General features: G+C 42.8%; 2 protein-coding genes and 1 long non-coding RNA gene across 5 annotated transcripts in view; 2 read left to right on the forward strand and 1 right to left on the reverse strand.

Moving 5' to 3' along the window:
* The window catches only part of Numb (NUMB endocytic adaptor protein), a 39170-nt gene extending 22505 nt beyond the window's left edge, over window positions 1-16665 (forward strand). For 2 of the 3 annotated variants that reach the window (XM_070670206.1, XM_070670204.1), the window contains 9 exons: window positions 8417-8581; window positions 8672-8743; window positions 9147-9365; window positions 9726-9912; window positions 10036-10293; window positions 10496-10516; window positions 10919-11104; window positions 11228-11724; window positions 11849-16665. In XM_070670206.1, coding sequence (XP_070526307.1) covers window positions 8444-8581; window positions 8672-8743; window positions 9147-9365; window positions 9726-9912; window positions 10036-10293; window positions 10496-10516; window positions 10919-11104; window positions 11228-11724; window positions 11849-12142 — 1872 coding nt within the window. In that variant the 5' untranslated portion in view covers window positions 8417-8443 and the 3' untranslated portion in view covers window positions 12143-16665. The remainder of the gene's footprint in view (window positions 1-8416; window positions 8582-8671; window positions 8744-9146; window positions 9366-9725; window positions 9913-10035; window positions 10294-10495; window positions 10517-10918; window positions 11105-11227; window positions 11725-11848) is intronic. The other variant, XM_070670205.1, reaches the window with a different exon arrangement.
* Window positions 568-23296, reverse strand: LOC139110421 (uncharacterized). The gene is made up of 3 exons (XR_011546997.1): window positions 22882-23296; window positions 22711-22754; window positions 568-2209 (listed from the first exon to the last, which is right to left on the reverse strand). It is a non-coding gene; the product is annotated as an uncharacterized lncRNA (long non-coding RNA).
* LOC139110418 (uncharacterized) lies at window positions 16819-19357 on the forward strand. The gene is made up of 2 exons (XM_070670215.1): window positions 16819-18219; window positions 18335-19357. Exons 1-2 carry the CDS (start codon window positions 18043-18045, stop codon window positions 18551-18553), a joined length of 396 nt encoding a protein of 131 aa, XP_070526316.1. The 5' UTR covers window positions 16819-18042; the 3' UTR covers window positions 18554-19357.
* Window positions 23297-27315: the final 4019 nt, after the last annotated feature.

A 27315-nucleotide genomic window follows, 5' to 3' on the forward strand; every position in this document is an offset into this window, starting at 1 on the left:
AAGAAAGGGATGAGAGAACGGAGAGAAATCAGTCATCGGCAATCCGGCCGGCGCGGTATATAAATTTATTTTTATATTTTATTCGCAGATCCGTGTGCTCAGCTCGCTCTTTTATCGACAATTATACGCGTCAATATTTAAAATTTTGTGGTAGATTATATTTAACGTAACTTATATGTAAAATATGCACGCTTATTACATCAATAAGTAATAAAAAAAAAAAAAAGAGAAAAAAAATTTCCGTCTGCTTCTTGCCATAAATCGTATATTAATTTAATATAAATGAGAAAGCATATTTTGAAGAGAACGTAAAGCCGGCGCTAAAGCCTATTTCTTTCGAGGGGCAGAACAGTAGCACGTAAATTACGGAGATCCTGGCTAGTCAACCGACCGGTATATCGCGATTACGATACGAGTCGTGTTTTACGCAGAACCAATACACGTGAATCTCTAATCCGCGGGCGGGATCCAGACTCGCATGCGTGCACACGCGTGTTCACGCACACTCTAGGCCCAATCGAATCGGGGGGATCGAACTCAAGGATAACTGGTGCTGTACGAAGCGCTCGCCTCGCAAACGATAAAGCGAAAGAGATCCAGAAGTTGCTTCAAAACTACCGATTACTTATGCGTGAATGAGCTTTTATTTCACGACGAAACGCTGCATACCGTATTTCAAAATTATATTATATTAATTGATTAATTTTGTCATAAATAAATTTATACTTTATTAGCAATAATTCTTTTTCTTTCTTTTTTTTTTTCTGAGTTTGTTATATTACGGAATGTAACATTTAATTATACCTCGGCGCAATCGATTGCGCAGGCTGAAAAACCACACATCGCATTCCTGTACTCCGGTGTTTCTGTGTTACGCGACGACAACACGATCGCCACGTCGCTTTGTGCGAAAGCCTACTCGTTGCATTTTTCAGCGTACGCGCGTATCCGCCTCTTATTGTGCGCGTAGACACCTGCCGCGGTGAAAGGGCCTCAATGCAGATTTACACGAGATGCGAGCTAGGTGTCATTCAACGTCTGGTATGCCACGAAGATTATTTCCCCCCGTGGGTCTTCATCGAACGCTCGGCCGTTTTGTCCCTCCGCGTTAAATCGAGGGGTTTTTTTTTTTCTTTTACAAACACCGTCGCCTCTCTGCACTTTTTACTTTCTCAACGCCGAGATGCAGCATCTTTGCTTTGTGATCTTGACTCCCGAACTCGTTTCGTATATTAATATGAGCCCGGTCGGAATTTTAAATATAAACGTGTAAATTTATACCGCCGACAAAACGTTGCCAGCTGCTTAAATTATAGATTTCTTATCTATGAATTCAGCGGTTATTAAATTTAATTCGATATAAAATAGAATTGAATAATTATATAAATCGAACGTGTATCAACTTCTGTTAAATTTTTCTAACGTGCTTGACGAATCCTAATGGTAATCTGATTTTCGAGACGTGCTCAGCTGATTGTGAACAGATGCCAGGTGGCGAGCAAGCTTTTCGGAAAATTCGCCTCGACTCTTTTGTATTATTATTATTCACGAAGCGGTTTCGATTGTCGTTTGAAATAAGGGCTCGGAATATCAGGTTAAAATATTCACTTTATATTAAAAATATTAGCCTTTAAAGTAATTAAATTAAACGTATGTTCCGTTTAATTATTACTAGAAGAAACCATGTACGTGTTAAGCGCGCTATTTTTTAGGAAACTCCAACTACGAAAAAAAAGTCATGCGACTTACCGAACTGCATGAGCTTCAGCGGAGTTGTAAATTTCTGCCGGTGACTGTAACATACAAAAGAAAATATTAATGTAGACATTTCAGTTAATTTATAAATTTAATAAAAAAAAAGGATTTTTTCTTTTAATTTATACTTACTTAAAAGTTGCTCCGCCGATGCAGGATGCCCGTCCCGGGCCTGCTCCTCCTCTCAGATGGGACGTGTCGAGCCATCCTTCCGCGCACTTGAAACTCGCGAACACCCCGACCGTGATTTTATAAACCCGAAAATTATTCAGTGATCACTTACGCGCGTTCTACGTTCGGCACTCGCGTTTGAAAGAAAGTCAATATGTCGAAAAAATCCGCCCGAATACTCAGCGAACTCACGGGACGGCCGACGAACCGACTGCGGTTCGTATAATACTTAATATCGGCGGTGACGACACTCGTTGACGACAGCGGATGCAACTGCGTCGATCTGTAACATAAAGAAATATAAAGTTCAATTGTGGTTATCGTGCCCGAAGGGTTTTCGTTAAACGGAAGTGAGAATTACTTTTGGTACGGAGACACGTGCTTGCTGTGCTGTGCGTAGTACGTGTATGCTTGCGCGACCGCTGGAGAAGGACAGAGCGAGAGTGGGAGTAGTGGGGGAATATACCTAGCGCGCGGCACGTAGGCTCGCGCTCGCTCTCACCCCGTCCCCCCCGCTTCACCCCGCGCCCACTCTCACTCCGTCCCCTCCGCCTCACCCCGCCTCCCCCCGCGCCTATCTATTCGTTATTCTCGTTCGATTTAATTGTAATATTTAATTAGTATGTCCAGGCAAAAACGGTACTTTGACCATGTCGTTTTCGATCTCGCAAATCGCGAAGACCGTCTTTGCCTGAACATAGTAATTAAATTTTAAAATTAACTCGAGCCTCAAAATCGCTAATTGATTCGTGACGCACCAATTTTTTATAGAGAGGATTATTATTATAACTTTTTTTTTTAAATAGAGTAAATTCGCATTGTGAAGTTATGTGAATTATAACGGATCAGCGGATTTCATGTACGTATTTATATTGGCATTGAAATATTTTTCCATGGAAAAAGTGCACGATCATAGCGCACGTGCCGTGTGCGCGTGTATTATTTCACATTACATCGCTCTCGACAGAAACAGGCCACGGTTCTGGTTTCGTTTATCGGATCAGCACAAATAAAACGTTTTCTGATGATACATTGCAGACCTTGCACGTGATAATCGCGCAGTTAATTAAGCAACTCTTTAACGTATTGTACATTAGAATATATTTCCATACAATATATAAGTATTATTGTCATAAAATAATAAGAGAAGTTCAAAAGGTTAATAATGCAGGCTTCGCCCTGCATAATTAAATCTATTTAAAAGAATTTAATTTATACGTGAATAATTTAAAAAAAGAAATAGAAAAAAAAAATTGTGATAGGTAGGAATTTTTAAATGACGGGTAAGCTTTTACCGCGGAACCGGAAATTATTATGCAAAATTTGTACTTATATTACATTTATGTTTTATCATGCGCACGCTACTTGCACCTATAATACTCCGAGATGCATTCTTCACCACCATCTTTCCTTTCACGCCTCAAGGTTTCTGGCTGCCGATTATCATACGCGAGACACTTTCCGAGAAAATCTTTATCGGCTACCTTGCCTGCACGCAAGATGCATAGCAAAGTCCCAAAGTTTCCGGTTCATGAATACAAAAAGAATGTTAAATTTATCGTAAAAGATTAAAAAAAAAAATAACAGCTTTATTTCAATATATATATATTTACGTTTTTGTTTTACCGTCTTTAAAAATAGTACTTCATAGACAGCCTTCTATTAAAAGCGCTGTGTGTTAGTACGTTAAACGATAAAATCAATAACGTCGTATGGTTGTAAATTCTGCCTACGCTTTCCTGTTTTAATTCTTTATCCTTGTATCCGCGCCATATATATAACACAAGCGAAAATACTTGAGAATTTTTTTTAATTATTTGTAACTTGTTTCGCGCGTGTAAAATAATAATTAGATAAATTTCAACAGTAAAGGCATCGGCGCAGATAAATTTAATCACGTTCTGCCAAAAATTCTTAATGAACGTAAGCGGATATCACGAATCTTTCGAATTCCTACACTGTTAGTCACAGTTCTACTGACTAATGATATCCGAGCGAAAAGAAAGTTGCCCGACTCTCACTGGATATGAGGGATATTCATCAGAGAAGCCAAGACGATGATTCACTTGTTTCTAATATTTTTATTTGTGCATCCCGCACGTCCACGTAAAATATCATTATCTGCGCGTATTATCTGATAACGTTCGAAGCCTTTCTACTAAAGCTATTGGAATTTTATCAGCCACCTAATTTTACGTCGTAAATAAATGCGTATGTCTTACGAACAATGCAATTTATTTTATTCCATGGTTAAATTACGTAGAATCCTTTTTTTTTTTTTCATTAATTAACTATTACAATGACACAAACGTTATAATATTAATGTCATTACGCGTATTAATTTCGGAATTAATTCTATTATAACCGATATGCGAAACCGAGCGCGTAGTGGTCACGATATTGATTTTCCCCGACGTCGCACATTGAATAATAGCCTGATTTCGGTATCAATTAGTCTCGATGTAACGATTGCTTGAACCGATTTCGTCTGGAATCGATCAAAAATCAGTTATTCCGATTATAATGATTATACATGCTGTGCCCGGCCGTAATGTAATCGCCTTTTGAAATTGAACATTGTTTCGCAAAGTCCTAGTTTGCACCATACCCGACCACTATGTTAGCCAAGGAATATTTATATCACAGTCTCTCCCCGATTGTGCGGCTATATCCGCGTGCAATAAAAAAAGGAGCACGATCGATAGATTTGTAGCGTTATCCAAGTACATCACCGTGGAAGACAAATTCCATCGCGGTGCATGGTACTCTTTACGTTAAGCACGCCGTAGCGTTAGACGAACAAAGCTGCCGAATAACGTGGATACGACCGACATAATTATGCACAATAATGCTCTCGCAGAGAATGAATAATTTAGGTGATACCTAATAACTGCAGCGTTATTTAATAAATAATTTATTATAGTTGGACCATTTATTTATATTATTACGCGATAAATGTACATTATATTGTTTGCGAGCGGCATAATACTGTTCTATCATGAATAAATTATTATATTACACGGAACAATATTGATAAAATAACGTACTGTAAACGATATAAATTATATAAGTGAATTATAACGACAAAGTTTCACAAATTAGCTTTTAATGATTCTTAAAAATTAGCAGAATTATTCAAATATGAGCGTATATAAATTTTTTTTTTTTTTTTTTAATTTTTCCTAACGCTATCCAAATTTAACGATCTGATCCCACTATTCGAGTTTACGATCGCTACGAGTTTAAATCCCGATAATCGTCGGAATTGCAATTTCGCGATCGCGTCGAAAGGCAACGGGAATCATTACGCGGTGGAAACGCCACGCGTCCCCGTCGCGTCAATTAAAAAGCAGTTATGTGTGCATTGAAATGCGTCGGCGCAGTTAAATTAAATCTCTGCAAAGCGTTACAACTCCGCAGACTAATTTGGCCGATCAAAGCCGTTTAGCGTGGCGCTAGACCGTGGTATTGCACGACGCGATCCCGTCTTTCTCGTCGTCACTCGCTCGATAAATATCACGATAGACGTCCGGCCCTCTGCATGGCGGCAGACGCCGGGACACGTCGATTACGCGATGAATAAAACGTCGGGGCGGGCAGGACCGCGCGATCGTTTTGCTGTAGCGCACCGGTAAGCCTATTAACGTACTAAGTAAACAGTATCGTTAAACCGATTGCATTGAGAGCGTTTACTTTCGCACGTGTGAGCCATTAGTCGCCTATCGTCCGATATCGCTGCACCATGCGGCATCGAGTATTTTCGCTGGACCGATATTATTCTGACCGTGCACGGGGGCACCCAGATGCGATCGTTTCCACGGGAGAAGTGTCGCCACGAAAAAGAGAATAAAAAAAAAAGAACCTGGGACACAGCTACTTGTGCGTGATAATGCCCCGGCCTGTCCCCCTCGATGGCCCTTCACGAAGGACACGTGACACGCAATCTAAACCCTACCTCCCCTTAATAGACTGCGCTTTATCGTACTTTCATTAGTCCCTCTTGATGCGACGGCGCTCTCGATTTAATAACCGTGTGATATTTTATTAAGGATTTACTGCGTGTCATTACTTCGTTCGTATTATCGTTTGAATTTTTCATTGTTATTCGACGCTTACGGTTCGTATTAAAAATTTTTAACAAATTTCGTTTTAATGCCCGGAAAGATATGCGAATAATTCGAAATATTAAACACACGTTCGATTCATATGCATAACGCGCTGTCTCATAATACTTTGTATTTTATCGTGCAATAAAATTTGTAATAAAATTACATTATCTTTGTGCCAATATTGGAAGATACTTTTTGTATCAAATACATTCGTATGAGATTTAATTTTCGTTATCGTTAAATATACAATGCTGCGCGTTAGAATTCTCTCTCTCTCTCTCTCTTCGATCGTTCCAATTATTTTTGCTTCACGTTCAATACTTCACATTTCTGCTCCGAACGCCCGATGAAGATTTACGCGATTGCGATACGCGGTCGCCGAGGTGAAAGTGACTTTTATGAGCAAATCATACCGTTTATAGAAGACGTCTTGCGTGTGTCTGGCCTCGATCCGAAAATAATGGTTATTACCAGTCGCTTATTGCAATATCATCGTTAACCACTGTCGTTCGTTTGTTTTCGCGTACTCGCAATCACCTGCGACCTTTCTCTTCCATACTTATAATAAAAAAAAAAGAGAGAAAAAGAAAAAAATAATTCTCTTATAATTCACAATCTAAAAATTCACACGATGTACGTATACTATAAATAAAACATGCTCTGTTCCCAGATTAGAAATTTAAATGGAACGAATTCAAAATACATGCGTCTGCTTTAATAACTGTTCCCATGTCATATCCAGAAGAAGTTATTTATGGGGAAGCAGTCGTTAGGGGATGCATTTAGATCTCTTTGCCGATATTCATTATCTGGAGCGCGGCGTAAAGTCAGGTCAACGTGCTCTCGTATTTTGAGGGTGAGATAAGGCCGACGATTTTTCTAAGCTGCCGCCTGAGCCGCACGTGAGGCTCTAAGTTCAAAGTTTAAAAAAAGCATCGCGTATATAACGTAATAGAATTATCATATTATACGTATATACGTAGTGAATAAAATAAAATTTCTTTTACAGCGATACAATAACGATTTGAATTTATCGGCTCAAGTCAATCAAGAGGTCTCTCATTTTACGCAAGTACATCCAAATGGAATTACAGCGCGATACGATCGTGCGCGGAAATTAATGTGTGCCTTAGCGTGCAACGCTTGTACGTTCGCATACACACGGTGACTTCGTTATTTGCGTTTAGCGTTGCGAGTTCGAATTATCAGCTTCGCTAACTCGATAAAGTTCTAATTACGTTCCGACGTATCAAGTAATACGCAAGTGCATTAAACGAGTATGCGGGCATCCATCGCTAACTCGAAATACATGCAGCATGTCGACTCATGTATGATGTCATTCATGGAATCCTATCTGTACGACCGGTTGCGTCAAACACGTGCGAGTGATATCACAAATGTGAAGCGTGCTGGAATTTCATGTTGACACATTTCCTTCTGCCTTTTTTTTTTTTTTACCCAAGTATAACGCGCCCCGCGCTTACTTTGCAGAAACAAACGAAAACCAGGCACGTCAGTCGTAACATTTATTCATTCGACGATTCTTTAAGCCTCCGTAAAAAAAAAAAAGTAAAAGAAAATAGGGAAAATGATATACCGATTCGGAAAATCGCGTATCTGGGCCAATATGACAAAGCCGGCGAATTAACCTCGCAAAGTCAGATAGAGAAACGAAAAACGTGACAGAGGGAAATTACGGAGGGAAACGCAGAGCGTAAGCGAAAAAGGCCCTCTTGGCACGTCTCCGTTCTCAATCCGCCGGCTCTTAGGGGTGCCGGGCAATTCGAAGGGTAGATCCGCGGTCGGTATTAGGGGAGACCCGATATAAAGGAGGGGTCCTGATATAAAGGATTCTTTGGGAACGGGTCTCAAGATTCGATCACAGGGCTTTGTCAAGTTGGCGATTCGGCTGCAACGGTTAGGCCCGCCAGACAGTGGCCGTTTCGGACATTTTCTCAAGCCCCGCACGCTCGTAACGATCCATCGCGGGAATTCTGGACGCGTCCTTTGGGAGCTAACGCTACCTCGCCTTTGACTGATTACCGATGTTGAACTTTATCAAAAGGCAATTGCGGCCCGCGGAGATGTCCGTCCTCGTGGACACCGCGTCCGTCGCCCTGATCTCATTTCAAGATTTCCCTACTGACTCGACCCCCTCTTGCTAATCTCTTGCAATTTTGATAATACGTCCGTGGACGATGCGCGGCCTTATTAGCATTATTAAACGTCTTCGAATTTCTTTTATTATTAATTAATTTTTTTTTTATTTTGTACCGAAAGATATTTCTTTTCTCTTACGAAAAACAGCATTTTATTTATACGGTTGAACTACCATCTAAATTGTGGGAAATAAATAGAGGTTTTATCTTTCGCCATTACAGAAGCGCGAGAGGTCGCCGGGAAAAAGAATGGACCGCCTCCGACGAAGTTTCCGGGACAGCTTCCGTCGGCGAAAAGACCCTCATGTACCCGAATCTAGCAAGCCTCACCAGTGGCAAGCGGATGAAAGTGCAGTGCGTTCAGCAACATGCGCTTTTCACGTTAAAGTAAGCATGAAAGTTAACGTTGAGAATTTTTACGAAGAAGCGATTGTGTTAAATAAAATGTATTAAAATCAATATTTAATTTTTTAACAGTACTTGGGATGTGTGGAAGTCTTCGAATCGAGAGGCATGCAGGTTTGCGAAGAAGCCCTTAAAGTTCTTCGAGTAAGTATTTTATAATAAAATGTTTCTATTTTTTTTTAATAAATTATAATTTCTTTGCAAATCGAATTAAAAGCGCGTTATAAATTTTTTTAATTATTCGCACGCACGATTATATATTTTATTTAGGTGCCCGGTTAACATCTTACGTATACAGTTCGATATTCGGGATATCTTTTCACGAGATGGCACTTGACGTAAAATATTCAAGAAGCCCCGTAGAAAGTTTTGCAAGTCTCGCGAAAGTCAGGCGTACACCACATTCACCGAGTCTTTCGCCTCGGTCTATATTTAGCGTGGCGTATGTGTCGTGTCGACATTGACACCAAAACGACCTGAAAATAAATCGGCGCAAAGGTCAGAGGGCAATTCAGACGGCCGGGCTAATTCGCGGCTAAATTTCCAGAACTCGAGACGGAGGCCGGTGCGAGCGGTGCTTCACGTTTCTGGGGACGGATTGCGCGTAGTCGAGGACGAAACGAAGGGGTTAATCGTCGACCAAACTATCGAGAAGGTGTCGTTCTGCGCGCCCGACCGAAATCACGAAAAGGGATTCAGCTACATTTGTAGGGACGGCACGACGAGACGGTGGATGTGCCATGGATTTTTAGCGTTAAAGGAATCGGTAAGTTGGGACGCCTTTCCACTCTGCCCTTTGAACGGGAAATTATTTTCAGCGTAAAAGGGATGCTCTGTCGATAAGGGGTGAGTTTATTGACGCGTTGAAACTGCATATTATCGCATGTCGCAACATCTGATGGTACGCCGATGGCGATGATAAAAATGTGTCAAAAGCTAAATACGCGATGGATTAAAATTTTAATATTTTTATAATTTATATAATATACGTCTATTAAATTGTAATAATACGCAAAATTATATATGACGTTTGTAATTATTAAACGTATTTCTTAAGAATGCAGCTGGAAATTTTTATTATAGAAATTGTAAGCATTTTGAATTTACTTGGTATTTTATTATTAAGGGAGAAAGATTGAGTCACGCAGTGGGCTGCGCCTTCGCGGCATGCCTCGAGAGGAAGCAACGACGAGACAAGGAATGTGGGGTTACAATGACTTTCGATTCGAAGACTTCCATCTTCACCAGAAGCGGAAGTTTCAGGCAACCGAATCTCGCGGAGCGATTGCAAGAGGCGCGCGATCGTGCGGCTGGTGAGTTTTCTTTTTTTATTAAAAAAAAAAATTTTATTTATCGATTTTTATCGTCGGTTTTAAAAAATAGTAATTTAAATAATAATTTATAATTTATTATACGGAGCTACGTTTACGTTTCAGAAATTCCTCCAGTTAGGCAGGTGTACAATCCGTTTGCGATCGAGAGGCCGCACGCTACTCTATCTATGCTAGAACGGCAAGGCTCTTTCCGCGGTTTTTCACAGCTAAGTCAAGCATCCCCGTTCAAAAGGCAGCTCAGTCTACGAGTCAACGATCTTCCTAGCACCCTCGAACGCACACGTAGTCACAGTCTTGAACCGACGGATTTGGCGCGAATGCCCTCAGCTCATGCGCATATTGTACCCTCGAAACCTCCAGGTGAGCCGCCACGAAATCTCTCCCTTTCTCAACTTTATTTATCGTTTTTGTTTTTGTATTAAATTAATTATTAACGAGCGAGCGAGATAGAATAAAACTCGCAAAGCGCGCAAACTGCATATGCTGTGATTGTATTAATTGGCCAGCGCCGTTAATTAATCGACCTGACTAAATAACGATGTACTTCTCTGTCTTGCAACAGAATTCGAAGGATATGACGAAGGTCATTACTCCTTATTCTGTTAATTTTCATTGTTGCTTGCTCTCTTCGATGTATCCCTTACATAGGCTCATTTCTCGCACACGGTTCTTTGTGATTAACAGGCATAAAACTGGTACCAAGACACCAAGCGTGTAGTTAGAAAACCTTGTAATTTTAACCCGCCCTTACATGTCCGTACGTCTATGCTTGGAAGAAAAAAAAAAAAAAAAAAAAAAAAAACTTAACCTACACCGTATATTCATCGTTCTACGCTCTCACTTTGTACTATCACCCACCCCGACATATATTTAGAATTACTGATCATGTGGCATGCCTTTCGTAGATGCGCCCTAGTACTTAATGTCGCGAAATTCGATAACGCCCGAACGCATTGTAAATCTGGAATCCTCCGTTTCTTTACAGTGAGCCCGATCCCCGAAATATTTCCCGGCGATCACGACAGCGTCTCCGCGATGTGTCAACAACTTTCGCAAGGGCTCTCTCTGCTCTCGAGCAGCGACGATTTCGGACCAATGCCGTCATCGAAACCCGCCAGCAGCTCTGTCGCCAAGCAACTTTTCACCAGCACTACTACTAGCTCTCCTCCAGGTACGAATTTTTCTCACGCGAAAGTTGCTCTTATTTCTCCAAATTAACAATCGTATGATAACGTTTAAAAATCGCACGGTGTTATAAATCTTATAATATATATATATATATTTTTTTTTCTAGTGACGAGTAGCAGCTCGTTGGACGAGATGAAATTACAGAACGGTCCCAATATTAATAACAACGATAATAACGACAAGAATGAAGAGCTAAGCGGTCTGAATCATGTCGGGCCCAGCTGGCAAGAGTCCGCGTCGCCCGTTCTCGCGTCGAATCATAGGCTCACGCCTCTTCTAAAGTCGAGCAATTTGAGTCCTGTTCTTCCAAGAACGAACGCGCCTACCCCGGTCGTAATGAGCACGCCGGCATCTGTCTCCTCTAGCGTAGGTGCCTTCGGCACGCCACCGTCTGCGGCGAGTCCCGCGTTTAGCACGGCTTCTACGTCCTCTCTAGGAAATACATCGACGTCGGCCGTAAACAGGTCGCCGATCCCGATGAGCTCCGTAATCACTTCGAAAACAAGTTCCCCTAGCACCAGCATAGCGTCCGTTTCCTCGACGGCACCGATTTCGACCGACGTCGCTCAAGTCTCGTCGACGAGTGGAATACCGACGGCTTTAGTAAGTTAAACGCGTGTCGTAGTAAGTAATAAAAATCGCTCTACTTTATTCGGCAAAATTGCGTGTCGATTAAAATAAAAAATAAAAAAAATTCTATTATTTTTCTCACGAATTTATTTAACAGGTGCAGCCGCTTACTACGGCAGCTGGCTTGCCGAAACCAGAGCAGTGGCTGGGCAGCATAACCGGCTCCGTGCCGTCGTCGCAGCAAGCGGCCGTCAGTCCTCGGCGAGCACCTCCTCTCCACACGAGGGCGCATTCCCTCGGCTCGGCCGCAATGAGCCTGACTTCCAGAGGACCTTCCGATCCCTTCGACGTCGAATGGGCGGAGATCGCTTCCAGAAACATGCAACAGTCGACCACGACGAATCCCTTCATTATGCCGAACGCGACTCAGGCATTCCAAGTGCAGTTGTAGCGTCAGGAGTTTATCAATAACGTCGCCAAGTATTTCCACTCGAGCACATAGCGGCTACATAGCGCCCGCCCACGCTCTGATCTTGCGCACGATCGAAAGTATTACACGTGAGTCGTGTTTCCTCGATACGATCGCGAACACCGTCGGGATTCCGGATGGATAGTAAATAGCGCGCCGAGGGTGCCGTCAAGAAGCTCCCGAACTGACGCGGAAGGATAGAAAACCCGGGGGGTAGAAACGCAACCCTTAGAAACCGAGGATCACAGATCTCGCACCGGTAGCAGGCTGCAATTATTGAGCGCTGTACCCGTACACGGTTATTTTCGCTTCGGAGTACTCGCGATTACTCCGACGTAGAGTAGAAAATCGAAGCGTAATTGCGAAGTAATGAAATTGTCAGTGCTAAAGCTCAAGATACTTTCCGAAAAAATTATTAAATGCTTCCGCAAGTCTTTAGGAATGAGATGTTAAAAATTATACGAACTTGTAAGTGGCATTTTAAACGTAGAATCGCTCAAGGGACGTACAATATTCCTGAAGATGCTCAAGAGATCGAGGGATCCGTTCTTTAATTTTTACGAACGAATCGATGGACTTTTCAATCGATAAAAGTATCGAATAAAATACATGACATTACTTCCGAGATGTTTTTTGCAAGACATATCGCACGGATGCGAAAGAGCGTTTATTAGATTGTTAAATAAAGTCGCAAGGTAGTGCTACTCAATAATTGAAGCGCCGCACCGTTTATTAATATACTTATAAAGAAAAAAAAAAAATGCTTAGAATCTCTCTTTTATGAAATCTCATTAATGCATTATCGCTGGTTTCCGCTTCGCGGCGTCAGTTTCGGTAGCTTCTCGATCGTACCTTTTAATTTTAACACGATACCTTTCGGAAAAAAATGAAAAAAAAAAAGAAAAAAAAACTGGGCCGAAGGAGCGCAACGATTCGTCGAATCAGCCCGCTCGGTAGCAACGACGGTAGCAGCGAACTGAACCAGCACAAAAATATATCAGCGTAAAATATACTTAAATAGATAGCTAAGTATATACGCGCACAGCCTTAACGACCTCAGTAAAAAATAAAAGTAACACACGCTGTATATGCATAAGCGGACGCCCGGACGACGCGGCGGGAGATATGAAGTTTCACGTACCGATAATAACAGGCTGCGTCTCGTCAGCCGGCTAAGTAGAAGCAATAGGTGTCGCGGGGCGCGCTTGCAAGCAGGGGCCTCCGGGCAATACGGATAATATCTTACACTTAAATGTCTATCACGCGATATCGTAATTGGATATCCTAATTATCTTGAGTAGAGTTAGGCTCGGACCGCGAGCGATTATCGTCGTTCTGCATGAAAAAAAAAAAACGAAATTGTACGCACTCAAGATTACGCTGCACCCTTACTGTTATTTTTTTCAAAAGAGAAGAGAAACATATATATATACATATATATATAGCTGCCATTTCGTGATCGTATCGCGACCTGAATCACGAAGTGAGATGACCGTACCTTCTACAGGAAGGGAAACTTGCATTCCCGGCGAATTCGCCCGGCTCGGACAGACGTGGACGTAATCACGCGAGAATGGGGGTAGGTAGTCAACATCCGCGGGAGACTGTGATATTGACGTGAAGTGGCCAGTACTTAAGCGATCAGGGTTGAACGGAATTAACGTGACGCCGTGAGGAACACTTGCTCAAAGTTGTTCGCGCCGCGCACGGCGGCGCGGAATGAGTGATCGGGCACCGCAGAGACTGTCGTCCCGCAGCCGGAAGCACCCCGCAAGTTACTTAAGATTAGCCGAAGAGGGATGTATGCGAAGATACGTCTTACACCGTCGTTGTCTATTACACGTACGATCGTGCCTCGTATTTATCACGAGGGCCGAGGGAACGGGACGATTCGGGCGCGCAAAAGTTCCCGCACGAAAGCGACGCTCGCGAGGGATAATCCTCTCTTTTATTTTTTCTTTTTTTTTTTGAAAGTCCGAACGGTGCTTCCGGTCTGTAACGACGACCGCGAGAACCGCCTGTCGAGCCGATCTTCGAGTGCGAATTCATATCTACGAATTAAGATATTCCTAAGGGCGCGTGGCGTTATTTAACATTCTTATTAAGTGTGCTCTTAGATTGTCGAATGTACATTTAATATTCCAGGATATTGAATAATATCGCGCGCTTGCAGGGTGCAATCTGATCGCTCGGCCGCGTCGCGTAGCGAGCGAAGGGTGGTTTTTCCTCAGTCCCGTATAGTAATCGATAGTGTACCCGTGAAATATCAGTATTGCGCCTCGCAGCTTTCTGTCTTTCAAGTTTAACCGCTGCACACTTTTCGGTTTTTCGAAACGGATCGGGGGTATACGCCGAGGAAGGCCAAGGCAGGATTCCACAAAAGCGGGATAACTGAGGCGCGTGTGTATGCATTGTATATAGACTAGTTATTTAAAGTGTAACGCAACCGTATAAGAGAGCGTGGAGAAATTGCAGAGAGTATGTGTCATTCATTGAGCCGGCGACTCGGCAATGAGGTGAGAAAGAGAAAGATGGAGAGAGAAAGAGAGAGAAAAAGAGAGAGAGAGAGAAAGAGAGAGAGATTATTATTCCTCCTGAAGTTCAATCGAAGCGAATAATTGAAACGCGACCATAACGATATTTTATAATTTTATAAACGACGGGAGGCGGGAAAGCGGAGAGAGAACGGCGATGCTTGATACGACGACGAAGAGAGATCTGCTTGTTTGTAAATTACAAATTAGATATCTTAAATTGTAAATTGTAAATTATGCGTTTGGTGACGGTCCTGATTCTTGCGTTACTTTTAAGAGCAATAATAGATTGTCGCTCGCGCGCGGCAGTTCTAACAAATTAATACGTAAAAATTGTATGTAAATACTTTCCGCGATGCTGCAAATTTTTATTGGGACGCAGCGTTCGTTCTAATACGCGCGCGACCTTTTTTTTTTTATTTCTGTTTCGTTGGCGCCTCGTTTAGCCGCGCCGAGCGTTATTTATTTAATCGCGGCGAATATCGAGAGCGCGCATCAATATTTTTCCACGCAGGTAGAGTGTTAAGGTTATTATTGCTTCGATTGGTAGTAAAATTCAGATTGGGTAATCGGTCGAGAGGGAATTAATTATCGTCGGCGATTAGCGGAGCGAGCGGTTGCGATTTGCGCGACAGGATTAATCGCCGTCGCCATTGCGAGTTGCTCGGCGTAAATGGACTTGGGTCTTTCGAGCCACCTTCCGTCCGTCCCGAAAATCAAAAGGTAATAAAATAAAAATAAAAAAAAGAAGGAGGAACGAAGTTTGAGCGAAGGGAGTTAAACGAATAATAATTGTAAAGCAGCACAGGGAGCGATTCGCTTAGGTACTTATCGCGGTACTTACGAAAAAAAAAAAAAAATGTCGTTTAATCAATGTACTTAAATATTAACACACGTAGATCGTTGTTAGCGAGATCGTTGCTAATCGGCGCACACCGTCGATGTGGTATTCTTTACTCGCCCTCCGTAATTCTTATTCGTTTTCGTTTACCACGGACTGACATCTCTTCCGTTTCCGCGCATTCCGCGAGGAAGCGCGCGAAAGGAAAACGTATGTTGTACATAAAGCCAGCGTAAGGCCCGCGTCAGATTTGAGATTAAGACCAAGATTAAATTGGAATTCGATCAATCGGAAGAGAAAGAAAAAGAGAGAGAGAACTTAACATCCGATTTAGTAAACTTTGTTTTAATTCGCTAAATTTTTATCTACTCTCGGTCCTAATCTCTAATCTAACGCGGCCCTGACGTATCGTTGTAGCATTATTATTTTCACGTACTTATTGTTTCCCTATTACGTTTCTTAGTCGACGTGCGCTAAACTCCGCGGATTAATTTGACTAGGATCGAGAAGGAGCGATTGAGCGGCGGCGTCTTGGCTGGCCCTCGCGCGACGTTCCCCGATTACTTTTCTCTGAACGCCGAATTCCGTTTTTGTAACTTTTTCACGCGACATTAATGAGCGTCGTCCCCTTAGACGTCTCTTACTTTTCTTTTTTCTTTTCTTTCGCTGCCAGGGCGTCGCGGGGACCAGCCAAGACGCGTTCCGGTGTCTCGTTTGATTTAAAACAAGCGAGTGCATTTAAAGAAGCGAACGATAAGTGGCATTACACGTACACACCGGACACACAAGCGCGCATACACACATGCATATACATGTATTCGCATACATATATATACACGCGGTTACGCGTACTACGAATGGACGAACTTAGAGAGACGCCGGGACAGGAACGTAGGCGATTAGATGCACCGCGTGCCAAAATTCAAAAGTGCAACCGCGTTGCCTGCCAGTTGGGACGGTAACATCGCGCACGCTTACGTGGTTGTGTTGTATATAATATCGCCGGTCGATTCCTGGATCAACGTGCGACTTAATGCGTGTATATTTCGTAAAGATATCATTGTTCATTTTACACATTGTATCTGCCACTGTAAAAAATACGGTTTATTATATAATATCTGTTGTGATTACGAACGCATTGACTTTTGTTTCCTTTTTATTATTTTATTTTTATTTTTATTTTTTTTTTAATATATACTTGGCGCAATGCGAAACTTTTTTCCAACGGGAGACGAACGCAGCCTCCGCCCATTTCCTCAGGATTCGCATGGGATAAAGGAGAGACCGCGATTCTTTTCTTTGTGCAATTAAGTGAATTAATTATTCGTTTGAATACGAGACGCCTAGTTTTGTACGCGGCGTCGGAGCGTTTACGTTTCTCATGTTATTTATTGAAGTACGGAAGTTGAAGTAATGAAAAATTTTTTATTACGAAATGCATTTAATTAAGTAACCGATCTCATTTATTATTATTAGCAGCAACGTTTTACGTATAATGCAGCAAAAGCAGGGAAAGAAGGGAACCAAAACTAAATGTCTATATTTTAAATATAATATAGTTTTTAATAGATAATAATATAAATCGTTGATTGTAGAATTTTTCCACAGTTTAAACTCCTCTATTTTTTTTTTCTTTTAATTATAATGTACGTAAAAATAAATTATTTAAATATTAATTTGTCGCGGTATGTAATCTCGCCAAATTCACAGTAACACAACGACACGAGCTGTAACACAAATTGACGTTGACATTTCGTATTCGTTAAATCGAAATTAATATTTGTTAAAGAGCAAACAATGTGACTGTAGAAAAGTAAGTACAATTAAAAAAGCTACAAACGATGTCGGACCTCGAAAGGGCTCTCGCAAAATTTCCACCTAGTGTCACTTCGCGATGCTATTCAAAATTATCTCGCACCGATCATGCATGTCAAAAGTATTTCTCCGTTGTAACGTCGCGTCCCTATGGATCTGCCGTTCGATTTCAGCTTACATATAACTGTGGCAGGTATGTTACTTAAAATGATTTTTTTTTTTATACTTTACATTAAGCGGAACAGATCAAGACGGCAGCATTAGCTTGCTTTATATATTTAGATAATGTTGAAAAGTAGATTAAGGTTATGCAAATAAAATTGAAGAACATTAAAAAAAAGACAAAAAAAAAGAAAAAAAAACAATTTATAAAGACTGGTATTTGAGTATTTTTTATAGAATATCTTATTCGCCCTGTTATTTTCCTGCCACTCCACATTGTCATTCTCCTGATAAATCATTAAAGAAACTAGCTTGCTGTTATTTAAAATGATTTAATATCACTGGCAAACCAGTTTTATATCGTCAAAAAAATTCTACGTAACTTCATTAATTAATAATGATACGCGAATTAAGCTGCGAGAAGTATCGATTTTTTTAAACAATTGCTAATAAAAATCGCTAATCGACCAAACGTGCTATAAGTATTAATAACGACGATCAAACGTAACGCCTAAATTTTTCAAGTAAAAATGTTCTGCTGCAGTACGAAATTGCAATGTCCCAAAGAGAAGAAACCGATCAGTTCATTACCCCCACCGTGCTGTCATCGCAAAGAGATACTATTTTACTGTCCAGTAAACGTCTGTGTGTCGCCTGAACCGAGGCTTCGTAACCCTCGTCATTGCCCATCGTCATTTCCATCTTTGGTACAAATAACGTTTATTTTTCTGATCTTAAAACGGCCGCGTTAAGTCGGATTAAAATCTTAAGAGTTTAGAATATAATAATATTTTATGCGATTTAAACGACAACTATTTTTAGACGTGTAAGCCGAAGCCGGAGTGCTCGCCGCTACCACCTACTATATGCGTTGCCGGACCCTGCTCGCAACCATCGGCTTCAGAATCATATTGCCGCCCGTCAGCGCCAAAAATATTGCCGCCACCCTCCCGCGTTCAATTTTGCATTCGATACACGAACGAAGGATCAAGTTCCTACCCTTGCTCCAATTTACCAAAATGTCCTGGCGAAATATGTTAGGATAATCTAACAGCGCCCGATAATGCAACCTCGAGAAAATGCCGCTAATTTAAATTAAGGAATAAAAGAAATTTACATTCACATATTTATGTTGCAACGCGTTTCTTTTTTTTTTGCAATTAATTAAACTTCAAACAATTTAATTACTTCTTGCAATTGTATCGCGACTGCAGTTAATTCATGTTTAATATTTGTTGCCGTGACATTTCGTCGAGCAACGTTTGATATAAATCGTTCGACATAAACCGTAGATGTCGTTCGGTAAATTACTTGACAAGAAAATCTATCAAAATTAGTTGGCATCTGGTGCTAATGAGTTTTACAACTAATAATCCAAGTTTCAAGTTTGACACTGTTCCAATTACGTAAACGTTATTTCCTTACACAAGGTTTGATTAATATAACTTGCAGCAGCCTCGCGACACATTTAATACACTACGCGAAAGATATTTTTAAGAACCTTTTTTCGTAACCTGAGAAAACGCCCGCCCTGGAAGTCGATATGAACTCTTCGCGTCGAGTAAAATACCGAAACAATTATTGCGAAACAATATTTCGAGCGAACTGTGAACGTGCCATTTATCTGCTACATACATCGTTCGACTCTTCGGCACGCGCGCGTGTAAAAGGATTGGAAAGCGTACGATTTGGATTAAAATCGCGCGATTAAGATGCGTCGTACGAGGGGATCGCGTAGGCGACTACTATGCGGCGCGATTTTTAACGGAAAATCCTCTTTCGCCGTGTTAGCATCAGCGGTGACGTCCTGTCAGGACGTGCGGGACTACATGCAGGGTGCAGCGCGAGGAAACGTCGCTTACGGGCAATTTGTTTGGCCGGCGTGCAGGCGGCCGTTAAGCCGATTAACGCAATCACGCGCGAGGCAGATCGGGATCGATGGCGAGCGTCGTCCGTTTCGTATAATACCCGCATTATCTGTCGCCGAGCGCGAGGTTGGCCGGCGATTTTACACCGGATCGCCACCGTTTTGTCCGCCCTCCCATCAGACGACGCGGCTGCTACATATTTTACATCTATCGTCGGCTGGCCGCTCTTTTTTTTTTCTTTTTTTTTTCCCTCCCCCGCGCGCGGTCCCTCAAAGTATCGCCCGAAAAAAATAAAGTTTCGTCAATGCAGCCGAATCCACAGTGGTGTGGACCATGACAGCGCATTACAGGCTGAATGGAGTGCTTTTATGCGGTTCGAATTTCGCAGGCACGCGCGCGTTTACTGGCCGCGGCCGGCTATAAAACGGAAAAATGAATAGCTGAGGGAAAACCTTGGCCGTCGTTATTTCGCCCCCGACGAGATATCCTTTGTTCTCGAGCTTTCCCCATTATTGGCAATCGCCGGTTTTGTCGCGCGTGAAACATTACGATTTTTATTGAGAACCCCGCCGACGGATCGGCCGCATGAATCTTCGGGATAAGGCGGCGGTGGAATAATTTTTCGAGGCGATATCGAACACAGATTTTTAAAGAGGAATTTTTAGCTGACGATTTACATGCAATTTTTTTTTTTCCTTAAATATCCCGACATTCGACATGCAAAATCCAATCTTTCCGGCCTCTGTGTGTGTGCGGACTCGGAATGAATAGGGGAACAAAAAAAAGCACGTATATATATAGAAAGAGATATATATATATATACATATATATATATATATATATATATCGCTGCGGCGACGGGGTAAACGATGTTGCGTTGTCAACGAAAGGTAGGTAACCATCAGGCGGAAAACCCGGCGGAATCGCATTAACAATAAGTGCATTAAAGTGAGAGTCCTTCGAGCGAGTCCGGAGAGGTTGAAGGCGGACGAGGAGGAAAGGCGAGGGAAAAAGGATGGAGGCGCCTAGCACTGAGAAAGTGCGGGACCCAATTATTCAGCCAAATGGGAAGGATACGTTATTTTCCAGACGAGCCGTTTCCCTTCTGCGTCGTCCTTCCTGTGTCGCGGCGTATCCCTTTCCGCCGTGTCCCGAAAAAAAAAAAAAATCTCCCCCCCCCCACCCCATGGGCCTTTGAAGTACATTGGTTTCCGTGGGTTCTCTAATTGCGTAAAACGTCAAAGCGTTTAGGCGGGAAAGCGCAAGAACCAAAGTCATCAGGTGTAATTAAGATCGTCAGTTTGCTCTCGTTCCATCGCAAATAACGCTTTTTTCTCATAGAAGAAAAGAGATTTCGTAGCGGGACGTGTGTGTCGCGTACGTGAGGGAGATTCGGCCAATACACCGCGTACATTAATATCTGCATTTGCGACGGTCACTGTTACGCGCGTTGAAAAATAAGTTTTTAAAACCGTAATGATTAAATTGCAGAAGATTACAAGTTCTCCTAGGACTAAGTTTGTACGTGAAGTAACACCTCTAACGGTATGAATTTCTAAGGAAGCCAGTAGTGCACGAGAGCTGAGCATTCAAGCAGATGGCTTCCTTGCGAAACGAGCGAATCTCAAAGGATTAAGTAATTAAAGCTGTAATTAAATTCGTTATCCTCCTAATCTCCCGGTAAAATTCGTAATTAAATTCGACGCCTAATTCTATGTATAGTTTTCAATGTTGTAATAGATTCTTTTGTAAATATTAGCCGCTGTTTTATTAATAACCCGCTACTTCTTTGCTTGTTAATTGAAATACATGTCGCTTCAGAAAATGTCAATAATTTTTCCAAGCACGGCAAAGTTTAACGAACGATGTGGTAACTTATTTATGTGTTCTCAATATTATTACATATTTTATTCAATATATATATATATAAAACGACACATCCGCGCGTTCAAAAAATACAATTATCTCTCCAAGTAATATCTCGAGGCGCCGAGACAATTCGTCGCAAAAGTCGGTCCCTGATGGACTCGGGGCGATGTAACGCTATGCAAAGAGACGAGGGGACGCGAAGAAATAGAAAGAGGAGAGGACTGCGGCGAAATGCGCCTATCTGTCGATCCTCGAGATGGACGTTCGACACCGAGTTATACTTTGCGCGACGACGCGCCCGATCCACGTGGGAGTCGCGGAGTGTCCCGGAAATCGACAGGAAAGCCGCGGGAACCCGCTCGCGTCTTCCCAGCGAGAGAGCTGCCATCCGCTCTCGTTGTCGTTTTAGCCGCGTTTATCGACTGTAAATCGGTCGCCGATTTACGTAGCGGGAGATTTCTGTCGGAAAGCCGGAAAGAGAGGTGTCACTTTGGGCCGCAGAGACTGTCGACACGTTACAGGGAAAAATCTACCGTGGGACGAAAATTAGATCGGCAGATTTCGCGCAAAGACGTCTCGCGCAGAGTCACGTTCGCTGTCGCGCGCCGGCGAGTGAATAAAATATGTAACTGTCGAATGGAATCGTAATGCTCATCATGTAAATAGAATACGTGCCTGTCGAATTGAATTCCCGTGCCCGCGACAATTTTCAAATAACTCGGGAATTTATTTCATCACGTCAATCTTCCTACGGAATAATTTTCTTTGAACGGCCGACCGCCCGCGCGACGTTATATGGCAAAGCTATACCGGGGGTATGTTAATTGCAGCAAAATGGGCTTTCAATTATTCAAATGTTTGCGTATAGCTCGCTCCTGGCACTTTCTCTTTAATGGAACGGAGGGATTGCGTCAGTTACTCAAGTAGATACGCAGCCGGCAAGCGGGTCTCTCTCCCGCGTGGTTGCGCAAACCGTATTGTCTCGCGCCGTTTCCAAGGGCACGCATGCTGGCGTGACTGGGTGGCAAAATGGAATTTAATCGACAATGCGTTAAGATATATTACGCGCAATCTCAATTACGCGGAAAATGCAAATTTAATATATATCGGCCGGTCGACGTCTTTGTGAATCGGGCACCCCGCCGGAAATCCTCGAGGATAGTTGGGATTCCTAGGCGGCTACCGCCAGAATCGAACCACTTACGAAAGTAAAGCGATAACGCTAAATTTTCAGCTGCGCGAAACACCCCTTTTTCTCATTCCGCGAATAAATAAAACATTTATTTCACGTGTTTGCGCGAAATGTTTGTCGTGAAAGCGCCGTTTCGCAAAATTTTATTCCACCTCCGATATGCGTTAAACGCGGACGACGCGTTTATTAATAACGACGCCCGTTTCTATTTACAAATTTCGAACAGACGCGGACAATTACGAACCATGTAAAAAAATTATGGGACTTACCGATCTGCACGGATGTCAGCGGAGTTGAAGCAATCTGCCGGTGACTGTAAAATAAAAAAATATATTAATGTAGACATGTATATTGATGAATAAATTTAATAAAGAAAAAAAAAAAAAAAACCGGTAGTTTTTATTTAATAAAAGTTTTATCAAAAAAAAATTGATCCTCACCTACAAGTTGCTCCGCCGATGCAGGATGCCCGTCCCGGGCCTGCTCCTCCTCTCAGATGGGACGTGTGGTCATCTTTCCGCGCACTGGTCACTCGCGGAATAGTCCACGCACTTCCGTTAAGTTCTTGATCTCGACACAGGAAAGCGATGTAAAGCGAAAGCCGAGAATTTGCAGCAAGCGGCGAAGGAGTCGGCCGCGACGCAAAATGTTCCCCGCGCACTTTTTCTCCCTTAAGTTCCTCGATAGTCACTTGCTCCGAACATGATGAGAACCTCGGCCGCGACGGAGAAGACGGGCGAGGTGCAGATCCCGCACTCTGTCACTGGCGATCGCCGGAACCCGCCGAAGAAGATGGCGAATAAAACGGCCGCGATAGCAAACATTCCCCGAGCACTTTTTGTTCCTCAATATCTTCGAAAGTCACTTGCTACGAACCGAATAAAAATCTCGGCCGCGACGGAGAAGGCGGGCGAGGTCCAGGTCCCGCACTCTGTCACTGGCGATCGCCGGAACCCGCCGAAGAAGACGGCGAATGAGATGGTCGCGATATAAAATGTTCCGCGCACTTTACGTCCTTCAGTTTATCAAAAATTACGTACTCCGAACGTGATGAGAACCTCGGCCGCGACGGAGAAGACGGGCGAGGTCCAGATCCCGCGCTCCAACAATGGCGGTCGTCGAAACTCGATGAACGTCGCTGACGAAGATGGCGAGTGAAGCGGGTTGGCAACGCCGGACTCGGCGAGCTTCACGTTAGACGCTCCGCGCGCTGCACTTGCAACGTAACCTTGTCGTTCCGAAGCACTTTTTCGGTGCCCGAAACGAAGCACAAAACGACGATTGACGTAATTCAGGCGTGCAAAAAATGATTCTCCGTTCCCGACTCGACAACGTCGATGGTTATTTGTACGCGAGACTTTCCTATCCGCGGCCGAAAAAATGCGTAATTGCGGAGCGATTACGACTACGTCTTCGCGCCCGAGCCTCCGCAACTAGACTAACATGGCCGGAGCCCTTGGAGAGAAAGAGACAACCGCGTAAAGAGAGTGAGACGGACGATAGACTCGATCGACAAGTAAACACTGTCCTTCTCGCACTGAGTTCTCGTAAACACCGAGCTCGACGCCGAGTTGATCGTCACCCGATTACGCGTGTGAGAATCCATCGCGGCGGAATAAAGAGCGTATCGGTTCACTTTCATTTACCAGACACTACGTTTCGTAGGGCTCTAGGGCGAGAAGAGACGTAAGTACTCGATGGATAAGTCGAGAGATGCCTCAACATCCGTCGTCTCCAAAACCGATGATCTACACGTGGCGTATCGTCCCAAGTGCGCAGCGTGTGTCGTGTAGGCCGTTCTGGATCAGGCGATCGATAGAGCGCTGTGATTGGTCGGCGCACCTAAGGTCACCCATCTCTTCCCCGACCGTGGTTTTCTGCTTAACCCGATTACGTTTGCTGGTGGTTGCGGGTGAGGGGCGGGGAAATCGCGAAGACCGTCTTTGCCTGGAACATATTAATTAATAGAATTAAATATAATTAATTAAATATAAATATTTAAAAAGAAGAAGAAAAAGATATGATAGCATTGTCCAAAAAAAGAGCCAAAAAAAAAAAAAGAAATAGCGTTCGGTTCTTTTCAACCGAAAATTTCTGCGGAGTATTTTATCTAACGTAGCGTATCGCGATATAAGCGATGCTTCATTAAATCCGAGATTGCCCTCGAGAGTTGACGGACAGCAGAAGGGCTTTCTGAAGGGAAGGAAGGCAGGGAGGACTTTTCAAAGGACAGGTCTCGTTAAGGCGACGCAGCATTATAATGCTTCATGCTTGTCACTAATGCTGACAGACACGCGGCTGCTCATCGGCGTATTATATCACATTTTCGTGACGATATGACGAACGCCATTAGGACGTCGAAGTCCTTAATAAACTGCGAATCAGTCTCCGAGCCTGTTTACGACAAAATTAACCATCCGAACGTCGTGAGACAAGCGATAGAAATAAAAATTCTTAATTACCTAACGTATCACGTTTAATTAAATAAATCAAATTACTTCGCTTACAAAAACAATTGTCAAAACGTTCATCGTCGCAACAATTATAACTTCTTTTTTTTTTATCCATCCTCCGTGGGCGTTTTAGTTATTAATTTAAAATATTAATAGCGGTGGGTTGGTTCACATTCATCAAAGTGAGCACGTCGTGACGCAAAAGGCATTCGGAATATGTCCCGCGCGGAATATATCATCCGCATAGCTGTATTAAGCGTGCGATACGCAGCGTCTCAAGCTCGCAGCGGCACACCCGGCATTGTAAAGTAAACTTTATCTTGGCGCACTACAATTATTTAGCCTCCTAACAAGTAATTAATTAAAATTAGATATCCGCAACCTGCGCGGGCAAATTGCAAATATTTATCAGTAATTAGCTTCAAAGTATTCGTCTGAGGAATTTCGCCGTCTCCCTGCCATATTGCGTTCCCTTTCGAAGGAGGTATTCGCAACGTAATTAGCCCTGCGAAGTCTCTCTCAATACGTTCGCCCCCGTAGTATCACGTTCACGTCGTAGACGGAACTGATCGAACTCACGAAGACGTATGATTCGGTATCCACGTTACACGGCAAATAATCAATAATTAATATTTACGAGAATGTAATTTCAACGATATCCTGCCACGGCTCTTTACGAGGCAATTGAAAGTACATTAACCGAAAGAATCAGATTAACGATTTACATGCACGTATATATGTATTTTAACGTACGTACGTACGTGCATGTTTTAATTGCTTCGATTGTTTCAAATGTACGGATAATAAATTACGAAAGAATATATAATAATAATTTATACACACGGGCTGTATTAATAACAGGTCATTGATAATTAAATCAATTTTTCATTACAAAACAATGATAATTAATTTATTTAAGCGCAACATATATATAGATATATATTTTTTTTTTTTTTGCAGCACGTATAGTCGAAGTCAAAGATACCGAAAGTGTTATCCGTTATAAAATGCAATGCGGGAATAATCGCGAAAAATAATAATCACGTCTAAGGTTCAAGCGCGGCCTGAGTAGTAAATCAGTCTTAATATTCGCTAACGAGATTAATGACCGGCAAAGGCTCCCTTTTTGAGGCAGAGCGAGAAGCGCAATTAGCGCCGGGGAAATCCTTTATCTTTACGATTTACCAGCACGTACGAGTATGAGCGAATCGAGGGGGGGAGGAGGATGCCTGCGCTGCTAGAGGGACGTTCGGTTCCACGCGAAACCGGCCGGGTAAATTGACTCCGTCGAGTTTCGTGGATCCAATTCCGCCGGAGCGGAATCTTGCTGCCGGCCGATTAGGTTTCACTTCCACCGCGATTCCCTTTACACGTAATTTACCCCCGAGCGACCGGCGTCCGCAAAATATACACCTGCTCCGCTCCAGCCGAACAGATTTTTAAGGGCGCCGCGGGCGTCGCGTTGTCGTGCATTTTTATAGGGACAGCTTGGCGATTTTGATATTATCCGGCGCCGTGCTGGCGCTTAAACTCCGATGCGAACGAGACCCCGCGTACATCGCGGTGGGCGAAAAAAATTAAAAGCACAATTTTATCAACCGGACGATGCTAATTAAACGTCAGAAACAACGATAAGTGATAACTTAAATAATAAAAAATAGCTGCATCTTCAGCGTTTGAACTTAATTTATTTCTGAATTTTTCCCGATTTTATTCTTGTCTAAATTATTATGTTTCCTCCCCTCTGCGTTCTTTCCTTTTCGCAATTCGCGTGTCTCGTCTTATTTCTCGTCTCGCTTTCTCAGTCTAACGATAATTCTGAACACCCGCCGCGTCTCCTTGTACGTGCGCACCCGTGGCGTCTCCTCTTGTAGTTTACGCGGCGCTCGTTTATCTTCTGATAGTTTACCAGTCTTGAGAAAGTTTCGGTAAGAGAGGCTCAGGCCGGGGGAGTTACACCGTGGACCGCGCGGATAGTTTCGCCTCGAACGGAACGTTGTGTTAGGTGCACGGGCGCACGCGACGCCTCGAATTCTTAAGTCACACTCTGCGATATATTAGGGCGATGGGTAACTTCTGTAATTGCCGCGCTATAATAACAGGACGATATTGGCGTTTGAACGTTCCCAGGCCGTAAATCTGCGCGACGCAATTTATATTTACCGAAGGGGAAAGTGAGCTACTTAAAATTTTTATTTTTAAACGGATAGAATAGATTTCTATCGAAAACAGCCCGAGTGAAAATTGATTAACATCTAATAATTAGCTAGCCACTTCGTGGTTCGTCTCGTGGCTGTCTAGCAAAACTGTCCAGCACTGATTGTGAGCCAGAAATGTAACACTCAAAACGTACTACGTACCAGATAATTATTTCTAGCAAATAACGAGCTAGAAAAGCAAGATATCTAAACGTTTGTCGTC

Source organism: Cardiocondyla obscurior, linkage group LG20 (genome assembly GCF_019399895.1).
Source record: "Cardiocondyla obscurior isolate alpha-2009 linkage group LG20, Cobs3.1, whole genome shotgun sequence".
NCBI classification, from domain to species: Eukaryota; Metazoa; Arthropoda; class Insecta; order Hymenoptera; family Formicidae; genus Cardiocondyla; species Cardiocondyla obscurior.

Coding starts and splice junctions, on each gene's coding strand:
- LOC139110418 (XM_070670215.1), top strand. CDS start 18,043: ATGTTCTGCTGCAGTACGAAATTGCAATGTCCCAAAGAGAAGAAACCG. Junction 18,220..18,334: donor CATCGTCATTTCCATCTTTG/GTACAAATAACG, acceptor AACTATTTTTAG/ACGTGTAAGCCGAAGCCGGA.